The sequence below is a fragment of the Akebia trifoliata genome, unplaced genomic scaffold, assembly GCF_017979445.1.
Source record: "Akebia trifoliata isolate Shusen 1 unplaced genomic scaffold, ASM1797944v1 Contig00686, whole genome shotgun sequence".
Classification (NCBI taxonomy): Eukaryota; Viridiplantae; Streptophyta; class Magnoliopsida; order Ranunculales; family Lardizabalaceae; genus Akebia; species Akebia trifoliata.
This window is the reverse complement of record NW_028237143.1, coordinates 27,319-38,487: the sequence shown is the minus strand read 5'-3', so window position 1 is coordinate 38,487 and position 11,169 is coordinate 27,319. Positions and strand designations below refer to the sequence as shown.

Genomic DNA, 11,169 nt, shown 5'->3' with positions numbered 1-11,169 from the left:
ATAGTTGGTTGATTTGATGGTTTAAAACATTAATCTCCATCTATCCTTCTCTTTTTCTTCCAGTTTTTCCTTACTGCTGTCTTTTAATACATTTTTTGATGGGACAATGCTGCTTCCCATGATCTGATCCAATGCCGGAGAGTGATGAAGGTGCTTACTGGCAATGTCATTGGCAGGTATTGCAGAATACGAAGTTGAAAACCAAAATTGAAGGGTGACTTCAATGTCAAGCTGAGTAAAATTACTCATTTTGATGCTGATCTTGAACCTTTTTGAGTTATATTTTAATTGAAAGTATGTGAACTATGGTCTTAGCTGTGAAAAAATTATTCATGCTTCCAGTTGGGCAAAAAAATTCATTTATTGTAGGGTCTAATTCCCAAAATATGGAGTTGTGTCAAACAAATCTTTCTTCTTCAAATGCAATTCTTGAAGTCGTCAATTTTGTGATCATTTTGACAATGGCACTAAATTCGCACTCCCAGTTGGATTGTTTTTAAGTTGCCGTATATGGCTCATATTCTTTCAATACCAAATGAATGGTTAATGTGCACTCTTTGGTATTGATAAGTTGAAAGTTCGAAGAGAACACCAAGGGGAGATCTTTGATAAGACTTCAAACGCGAGAACAGGATCTTTCTCTTCACCTCATGATTTTAACACTGGTCTCATACTGTCCCAGCCATCTCACTATTCAAGCCAACAAAAGGCGATGGTCAATTTTAATCGTCCAACACACGGACACATCCAAAATCTGAGATGATTTGTTCGTAATATATCACTAAGTTTTTTTTTAAAGGCTGTGGAACCAACTGTTTTTTGAATTATATTTTTTTTATGTGTAAAATAATTATTTATTTATTTATATAAAATATAAAATGAGATAAGATTTTGAGCCTCCACTAATCCACCTTGCACGAAAAAAAAGAAGTTATTTATTCATAAATATAATGATTGGAAACGTTTCAGACGAAACTCAGTAATCAGTTGGGAGCTGGACAAAATACGCGGGCTGTAATTTTAAGGCCGTTCTCTTTGCACCCACTTTTATGTTTATTTTTTTGTTGGCCCATGCCAAGTACCCCTAAAACTAAAACTTAAGGCTAGTAAAGAAGTCACCAGCTTCGTTGAAAAAGAATACGAACCCAGACTCAGAAGCGAAACCCTAACCTAAGGAGGGAGGAGGGTGTGATGGAGATAAAGGGGAAAGAGAAAAAGGCAGGAGGTCGGCAGTGCTCCATCTGCAATCAGAGGAAAGCTGCACTGAAAAGACCCAAAACCCTAGAACAGGTAGCTACCCTTCCTTCCTTCCTTCCTTCTTCTTTTCTTTTCGAATTATATATATATATATAGTTTGAATTACACTAGAGTTGAGTCGTGGTTTGTCTCTTCTGAAGATTTGTAGGGAGTGCTTTTATGGTGTTTTTGAAGATGAGATCCACAGAGTTATTGTCGACAACCAACTATTCAAACCGGGTGAACGCATCGCCATTGGAGCTTCTGGTGGAAAAGGTATTTAATTTCTTCTCACCATCTTTTTTTTTCATTTTTCTTGCGTGGAATGAAAGGAGAAATAACTTAATTTAGCACTTTTTTATTATTATAATTTCCCGGCTATTTTGGTCCTCTGCAAGTTTTAGTGAACCTGGTAACTTAGAATTATGAATAAATAAGTCCATACGCGACCATAATTATTTGTTGATATTCTTTTTTCGCGTTTGTTGGTTCAAAGGTAGAGAGAGCACCATCAGAGTTAATTTTCGGAACCCCTTCATTGGTTCTGATAATCTCTCCTTTTGCCCCCCAAACGCTGCAAAACATTTAATGAACCAGCAGACCGCAATTATTAACTTTCACTTCGTCAAAAATTTTCCACAAACATCTTCACAGTTTTAGCAAGAAGAGCTGTTTTGTGAAGCTTTTTATCATCAAATTCCTTCGGTTACACTCACACCGTATACGATAAAGTTTGGATGGATACACAACACAAAGCATCTCTTTAATCGATAGAAGGAAGGCTTTTCCAAAGCCAACAATTATATGGGCATTGGAGAAACAAATATGATTGTTTCCTTCCATAGCATTCCAACAAAGCACACAATGGGAAGCCAAGCACAAACCCCCTTTTAACAAGGTTTTCCATAGAAGGAAGTCTTTTCCTAACAGCCATCTAGGTGATGAAAGCATGCCTTGGAACTCTTTCTTACACTATATATTCCTCTTCCATGGCACCTCATGATCAACAGTTCTGGCACTTCCGAAAGAAATTCGCCAATAGGATTTAGGGACTAAACAATAGTATCCTCTTCATTCGAAGAAGGGAGAGGAAGATTTTTTTTTAAATTTGGTCCGCAATTGCTTCCATTATCTCATTACTCGAAACAGGCGTATTCCACCCCCTTTCATCACCCACATAAAAAACTCTAGCATCCGGGCTGCTTCCAACTGAAAATTAACTGTCCCCCAAATTGAGAGATAATGCAACCACCCTCCAATCAGGAGTCCTTCCACAAGAATGTAGAAGAACCATCTCATTCAATGCCACACGTCTTTTTCTATTTTGTTTTTCTTACTAATTCTTAATTTGTTGACATGCATATGAACTGCAATCCTATTTTTTCATACTTTTGCAGATTCCACTGTCCTTGCTTATGTGTTATCCGAACTGAATCGTCGACACAATTATGGCCTGGATTTATTCCTCTTGTCGATTGATGAAGGAATTACAGGTTATAGGGATGATTCACTTGAAACCGTCAAAAGAAATGAAATTCAGGTGAGCCGACAATCTACTATTGTGCATTAATGAGTTAGGTCTCTAGAACTTCCATATGAAGGTGCTCACCATTTATTTCTGCATATTTATTGCTCAGAGAGAACTCCTGACTGAACCGAGTGGTGCCTTCTTTTAGACTTAATGAACAGTTGTAACATTAATAAAAACATATGTAAAAACAATGTAACATTAATAAAATTTCAAAATATGGGTTAGAAGTTTCGGATTGAGCTGATTTTTCGTGAGGATGATCTCTATGATGGGAAGATCATCCGAAAAAAAAAAATCAGTCCAATCTGAAACTTCTAACCCCATTAAAAGTGATTTAGAATGTGGACCGTCGATTTTTTGTTAATTTTTATCAGTAATTTGTAAATTACTTTTGATGGATTTAGAAGTTTCAGATTGAGCTGATTTTTGGTGTGGATGATCTTCTCATCATAGTGGCCATCCTTGCAAAAAATCAGCTCAATCCAAAACCTCTAACCCATATTTTGAAAAACCATTGTTTTTACATATGTTTTTACATATGGCCCTTGAACCGCCCCCATATATATATATATATATATATGGGTCGGGTTCCTGCAACACACATTGCGACACACATATAGACAACGTGTTTGTCTTATATGGGCAAAAATGTTTGGAATGGGCTGATTTTTTGTGAGGATGATCTCTGTGATGAGGGGATCATCCTGGCAAAAAATCATCCCATTCCAAAACTTGTAACCCCATCAAAATTGATTTACAAAAATTGGACGGTCTATAATTTTCAACAAAAATTGGACGGTCTAGAAGTTTCATAATGAGCTGATATTTGGCAAGGATGATCTCCTCACCACAGAGATCATCCTCACAAAAAATCAGCCCATTCCAAACATTTTTGCCCATATAAGACAAAACACGTTGTCTATATGTGTGTTGAAATGGTTGTCGTTTGAACCTGACCCTATATATATATGTTCTAGTTTTAATATATATATATTTTAGTTCCATTTCCTGACTGTTGGGACTGATCGAGTAGATTTTAAGTTCCAACCTTTTGTTTCTTTTTTTGATGTATAAATCATTCCAATTACATCTTATTACTTCTATTAAGGCCCTATATGGTTCTGTAGAATTTTTTTCATAGAAAATAACATTTACTCACTTTTTAAAATTTAGATTTGAAAAGTTTTCTCTTATTTTTGTGCCAACGGTGGGAATTATGAGTTTTTAACAAATTATTTTTCTGTGTTTAGGTGATGTTTTTCGTTGATAACTAACACAATAATACTTACGTAGGCAAGTTTCCATGAGAAAAGTTTTTAATGGACATTTTGGTGAACAATTTTCTAAGCAACCATCATCATCATCCAAGCCTTATCCTAAAGATTTCGGGTCGGCTAAACTAGTCCTATTCCCCCATTCCACTTTGTCTAGAGTCGCATCTTTTTTTATTGGAAGCCTGTTCATATCTTCTTTCTTTCATTTTTAAGGGCCTTCTAATTGAATATTTCTTCTAACTGGGGCTGTAACCATCTCAATCGCATTTATCTAACTGGAGCTACTCCTGCATTTTCTTGAATGTTTATTTCTAATTTACCTTTCCTAGTCTTTCTGCACACGCATCTCAACATCCTCATCTTTGCTAAGCTCAATTGATTAACATGATGCTTCTTGACCGCCTAACATTCAGCTTCATAAAGCACAACTGGTCTTACTGCCATCTTTTAAAATTTTCCTTTTAATTTGATCGCATAGCACTTCAATGCCTAGATGAAAATTGCTTGATCATCATTGTTGAGGCCTTATACCAAAGATTTGGGGTTGGCTGAACGAACTTGTTCGTCTATTAAATTCTGTCCAGAGCTGTGTTTTCTGTTGTTAAAAACGAATTCATACCGCTTTCACTATCTCAGTCCATGCTCTGTGCCAATTTAGCAATTATCCAAAAGAGTTTTTCTCTGTTTGGGCGACTGAAAAACTAATGCAAAAAAAATACTGTTCTAAGAAAGTTTTCATGAGAAGTTATAATTGAAAAAAATATTGGGAATACATTTCTAAGCAACCATAAAGGACCCAAATTTCAAATATATGTTGATTCTAGGGAATGGGAATTGATCTTACTGTGTTTCCTTTTCACCTTCTGGTTCATTTTGGACCAGGTTTTAACTTGGTAATTTCCTTGTTTAACATTAGATGCTAAGATATTTACTTCTTGTCTCTGCATCATTTGTTTCTATTCTTTCCTAATTGACTTACGCTTGCCTTCATCTTGCAGTATGGGTTGCCACTGAAAGTTGTCTCATACAAGGATCTATATGGATGGACAATGGATGAAATAGTGAAGATGATAGGACTAAAAAATAATTGCACATTTTGTGGGGTTTTTCGTCGTCAGGTATGGCAATTAGTTTGTTATAATCCTCTTCTCCAAATATAATTTTTCAGTTGTTAGTAGAAATTTGTGGAACAGAAAAATCAAGGAAACCCTAGTCAAGTGAGGAAGAAAACCATCCTCCATGCCTATATAGTGTAGGTTGCATGCATCCAGGGCATCTCTATTCAAGAAGGCATCCATATCCTGCTCAAATAGGCCTTTTACATAATAACTATGATAGTATCTAAGATTCATTTTTTACATGCACGAACTTGGCTCTTAGCCAGCACTGGAAATTTCTAATCATGCTTACTCTCTTAGCAATTTAACAGTTCATCAATCCAGAATTTTTTTTTTTTTTTGTTCTAAATGTCCATTGTTGATGAAAGATAAATCAGTTATAATAAAGAAATCTGATATGAATGATAGTCTTTCTCAATATCTTAAGGCTCTTGATCGAGGTGCTGCATTGCTGAAAGTAGACAAACTCGCAACTGGGCATAATGCAGATGATATTGCTGAAACTGTTCTCTTAAACATCTTACGAGGTGACATCGCTAGGTAATGCCTCATCAATTAAGATTGCTCTTTCTTTCGTATGTGCTGTTCTTCTTGGCACCATAAACTGATTTAGTGCCACTGGTTTTGTAGATTAGGTAGATGCACTTCTATAACAACTGGTGAAGATGGACCAATTCCAAGATGCAAACCTTTTAAATACACCTATGAGAAGGAGATTGTTATATATCCTCGCTGTTGAAATACTTATTTATGATGATAGTCTTGTGTTGTTTGTACTTTAACCTATAATTGTTTGGTGTCCGTTGCAAAACCTTGACTATATAGATGTTCACGTATGCATATTTCAAAAGGCTGGACTACTTCTCCACTGAATGTAATAGTTCATTTTTCTCTTTCTCTTTCTCTTAACTCACACTTCTCTATATTAATAATTTTTCCTGGTGTCCCATGCAAACATAAAAGACTTAATATTTTTCCAAGTTTTGATACACAAAAACTGTTCAACAAATTTTTTCCAAGTAGATAATTGTGGGATGAGATAGAAATTCGTTTGTCTGATTGGAAGAGTGTTCCTCTATGATCAATAATCAGCTTTTGCCCTTTTTTTTTTTTTTTTTTCTTTTTTTGGAAATTTAGACACATAAGAGAGTATTGGAATGCTAGTCGTTTTTATCGAGGTAGTCCTACTGAGCTGCAGTTCTTTAATCATGATTTGATCTTTGCTTCAGCCAATCCAACCCATAACCTCCTGCCACTTCAGAGTCCTGAATTTCTTTACAATCAAATGTCATCCTTGTGATGAGGTCTACATATCAGAAGCATATTCATTTTTTTCTTGTTTATATTTTGAAATTCTTTATATAGTACTGCTCTACCTTACCTTAACCATCTGAATCTATCTTACAGACTTCATATTTTCCTTGGAATTGCAGGCATTTATTCACCTAATGCATACCGTGGTTTTGCTCGTGAATTTATTAAGGATTTGGAGCGAATCAGGTGGTTATCCTCTTAATCTGGTGTCATTCATGATCATATATATTTAGATATTTGCCTAGCAAAATATTGCTATTTACACTAATTCTCTGAATCGCCCCTCCCCATTTTTCCTGTTTATTTCCATTTTTTCTTCTTACTCGGGGGACTCTCTACTGCAGACCCAGAGCCATACTTGACATCATCAAGTCAGGCGAGAATTTTAGGATATCCACTTCAACAAAAATGCCAGAGCAGGGAACATGTGAGCGTTGTGGTTATATTTCTAGTCAGGTAAGCCTTAGTTCTACTTTTCTGACACAATTTTTTTTTATATATAAAAGCATCTGACACAAATTATGTATGGTAAAATAGTTGATACTTATCTTCTGATCTCAAGGCATCTGATTTGTTTGCGTGATCTAAGAAGTATGCACCCCATTCTCCTTTGATGAAAAATGAATACGATCTCAAGATGGCGTAATAGTTGGTCTCCATATTTATGAAAGCATATGACATACCCATTCTTGAGATCGTCATCATAGCTCACCAGGGACATAGTTGTACCCACACTCAGCTATCTCATTTTGGAGACAGGAGTTTTTCTATGCCAAAAATGTCTCATCAGATGATGACAACCATCATGTCTATTTGCACTCTTAAAACAGTGAAATTTGGCAAATGATATGGATGTATATTATATCAGATGATCATGGTCATTCGGCTGAGTCACTTTTTGGCACAATCTACTTGTGACATTGGGCACATACAGATAGGCTGTTCTATCAAAGGTTAGATCGCTACTATTTGAGGAGGTTCAATACAGTACAAAACACCCATGTTATTTGTTGTAGGATCCATCTTTTCATTCACCATAGGGGGACTTGCTGAACGAGCACAGCACACAATGGAAGCAATAAGAAATGCACAAGAGACAACACATCCACATTGTTATCTACTACTATTTTGTATATCTTATTACTCTTCTTGTTCATATTTTCATCCTTTATTATATAGGGTCTTTGTGCGCTATGGAGATCTTAGACATCGATCTAACAAACTGGACCCCACCCCGGGCCAGACCTGGACCCCCTATTGACAAAAAGGGGATCCCAGATAGCGTAGAGAAATATGATAGAATTCAAATCTTTTTTTTTGTGGTTGATTATTGTAAAAGTTCATTAGAAGAGGAACAAACAAACATGAAGGTTGAGAGCTCTAGGTACAAAAGAAACAATACAAGGAAAAAAGGAAACTGTATGAAAATACATAAAAAGGGGAAAGATTTGACTAAGCATCCTCCCCTATTACAAGCTCCATCTGAAAATGAAGTCTTCAAAGAAGAACCCCCAACATTCTTTAAATATCTTTCCCCCCCCCCCCCCCCCCAATATTGTCTTTTTAGATTAGAAGTCATGGAGTGCTAGCCTAGGATAAGATAAGAAAGAGATCTGGCAAGAATCTAGAAGATGTTGAGGAGGCTTAAAAATGACTCCAAACTATGTGGTGAAATTAAAATGAGTAAGGAGGTGGTTAACAGATTTGTTGTTAGCTTCACAAAGGGGGTAAATCCTCAAAATGATAGTTTCACACGAAATAAGATGGCCAACAACAAGAATCTAGTCTCAGATGACCAGCCAAAGGAAAACGCCACGTTAGAGGAAATTTTTGAGCCCTGAATAATAGGAGCAGAAAAGTCAGCAGAACACGAGTGATGGAAAGAATAATTAAAAGATTTAATTGAGAGACCCATCTTGATTACTTTTCCAAATCTGAATGCCCTCATCAAAAGGAGAATCTATGATTTCCCAAGTATTTTGTTCTCCTCTTCATAGTGTTTAGGATCCATATCCTAGGTATGTTCCTTGGGAAACTATGAAGATCTTATTGGCACTCTCCTTTGTAAACCTTTCTGATTACCCTTGGTGGAACTTGAACCAGTAGCTTTGCCATGAGAGCCTCATTAATTGTTTTCAATGGTCCTATATGACCTTTATATACATACCCAAAGATCGAAAATGATATGGATGGAGATAATGATATATATAAAGGAATATGTCTCGATTGTAGATGATGTTTGTGGCTGGGTTAAATGGAGAAATGAGATTCCTGTTATCATGTTGTTGATCAGTAATTGGGATATATTATATCTGCAGTGGAACTAGAGTTCACCCATAGGCACGGGCATCCTCTTTGGGGTTTAGGGGGGTAAACTCTAGTGTGTGTGTGTGTGTGTGTATATATAAATTAAACATGATTGTAGGGCCCATAGTTGCTACAATTTTGTAGGGGATAAACTTCTCATTTAGTTACAGTTTTGTGGGGATAAACATCCCATCGATTTATAGTTTTTGTGAGATCCACTTTATTGTCTTTACTCTTCACCCCATCTAATTTTACTATATTTTCTCTTTTGCTCCTTTAATACATGTTATTGCTTTTCATCTTTTACCTTTTAACCTTAATTTTTTTTTAATAATACTCCTCCAACTCTATTTAACCCTCACTTTTACCCCCTTAATCTCAAAGAAGATGCAGCACGGGCAAACTCTAGTATATAATAAAACAAAACTTTAGGCCCACTTTTATACAAACCTCCCATCCAGTTATAGTTTTGTGGGGATGAACGTCCCATCCAACTACAATTTTGTGGGATCCACCCTACTCACTCTATTACCTTTTCTTTTCACCTTTTCAACTTTATTGTCTTTCTTCTCCCCTCTTTCCTCACTTAAAAAAAAATAATATCCCTCCAATTTTACTATCTTTCCTCTTTTACCCCCTTTTCAATAATGCCCCTTAAACTTTACTATCTTTCCTCTTTTATCATTTTAACCCACTTTATTGTCTTTCTCATCTCTCTCGTTCTTAATGATACATTTCCTACTTTATTATTATTTTTCCTTTTTTACTCCTTTAACCTCAATTTTTTTTAATAATACCCTTTCAACTTTATTATTTTTCCCTTTTTAATTTCCTTAATCTCAAAGAGGATGTCTGCCCACCCTCTTTAGGGGTTAAAGGGGTAAAAGAGAAAAGATAGAAAAATGAGAGGGTATTATTTAAAAAGGGGTAAAAGAGAAAAATAGTAAAATTAGAGGTAGATTATTGAAAAGGAGGAGAGGAAAGACAATTAAGTGTGTGGACCCCATCAATTTTTTTTAACGTTAAGGGGGTAACAGATGAAAAACAAAAAAGTGGGTTAAAGGGGTAAAAGAGTAAATATAATAAAGTTAGAGGGGGTGAAGAGGAAAGATAATAAAGTGGGCCCCACAAAAACTATAGCTTCATGGGACGTCTATTATCACAAAACTATAGTTGGATGAGAGGTTTAACCCAACAAAATTGTTGCAACTGTGGGCCCTACAATTGTGTTTTATTGCATATATTAAAATTCGCACCATCTTCTTCTTTGTGATTAAGGGGGGTAAAAGTGGAAAAAAATTATGAGGGTATTATTAAAAAATTTGAGGTTTAAAGGGTAAAAGATGAAAAATAATAAAGTAGATTAAAGATGTAAAAGATGATATATAATAAAATTAGGGAGGGTGACAAGTAAATGTTATAAAGTGGGTCCTATAAAACTATAAATCGATGGGATGTTAATCCCCACAAAATTATAGTTGGATGGGAAGTTTATCCTCAACAAAACTGTAGCAATTGTGGGCCCTATAATCACGTTTTATTATATAGATATTCAAGGACTTTTCATTGGGTTCAGAAGATGGGTCATAATTAATAAGTAGCCTTTCCTTCTTTGGGTCAAGCAAGATTACTTCGTGGTAGATCCTTGTTTAGAAAAAGTTGAAGATATCTGAAGCAACCTACTCATAGTACGGTCTCTATTGTCTGTCAGGACAGGTGTCAGTGCTTAGTCTCCCTGCCTCATTAGCACTCCTAGCTTATTATAGGTCTTCAATAAGGTGGAACCCTTCAGGTTGGACTTGTAAAGTTGAACTTCCTAAGGTAAAATTTTGCACAATTGGAAATGGGGACAATATTGGTGTCTTTTGCACCCAGTGGAAGACAGCAGCATTACTGTGAGCAAGAATATTAGGTTATCTTTATATTTCTCTTGATTTTCAATAATATTGAAATTTGTTTAAACGAAGTTCGATGATTTTTTTGAGATTACAAAATTCCATTTCCTTCATTGAATTCAATGTGCAGAAATGGTGCAAAGCATGTGTTTTGTTGGAAGGACTGAATCGAGGCTTGCCGAAGCTGGGAATTGGGCGAACAAGAGGCCTTAATGGTCATTTGAAGGAAGTGGAACAAAGAAATGGAACAAAGAGTATCCAGAGCAAGCAATGTGGAACTTTGGATTTTTGAAATTAGGTGTATGTTGTATGATACAATTTTGGGGAATATTTAGTTGGCTCGCTGAAAAATGGCGTGGTTATTTTCAAATATTTATTTGAATTTTCTTGTAAGAATAAATAAAAAGCTATTGTTTTCTTCTTAAATGGAGGATCTTCCCTTCTCTCTCTCATTTCATTGATACAGAAGCAGAGAACATCAGTGCTATTTCATT

General features: G+C 35.6%; 1 protein-coding gene across 3 annotated transcripts; it reads left to right on the top strand.

Moving 5' to 3' along the window:
* The first annotated feature begins 1,016 nt into the window (after positions 1-1,016).
* Positions 1,017-11,127, top strand: LOC147381165 (cytoplasmic tRNA 2-thiolation protein 1). 3 transcript variants are annotated; one of them, XM_086430757.1, is made up of 11 exons: positions 1,017-1,290; positions 1,398-1,512; positions 2,634-2,776; positions 5,040-5,159; positions 5,587-5,699; positions 5,790-5,882; positions 5,993-6,033; positions 6,593-6,659; positions 6,818-6,929; positions 10,497-10,692; positions 10,806-10,930. In XM_086430757.1, the coding sequence occupies exons 1-10, from the start codon at positions 1,192-1,194 to the stop codon at positions 10,677-10,679; spliced, it is 1,086 nt and encodes a 361-aa protein (XP_086286883.1). In that variant the 5' UTR covers positions 1,017-1,191; the 3' UTR covers positions 10,680-10,692; positions 10,806-10,930. The 3 variants fall into 3 exon arrangements, with proteins under 3 accessions (XP_086286883.1, XP_086286885.1, XP_086286884.1); XM_086430759.1 differs by lacking the exons at positions 10,497-10,692; positions 10,806-10,930 and adding an exon at positions 7,342-10,490 and having other exon boundaries at positions 1,022-1,290; XM_086430758.1 differs by lacking the exon at positions 10,497-10,692 and having other exon boundaries at positions 1,041-1,290; positions 10,806-11,127.
* Positions 11,128-11,169: the final 42 nt, after the last annotated feature.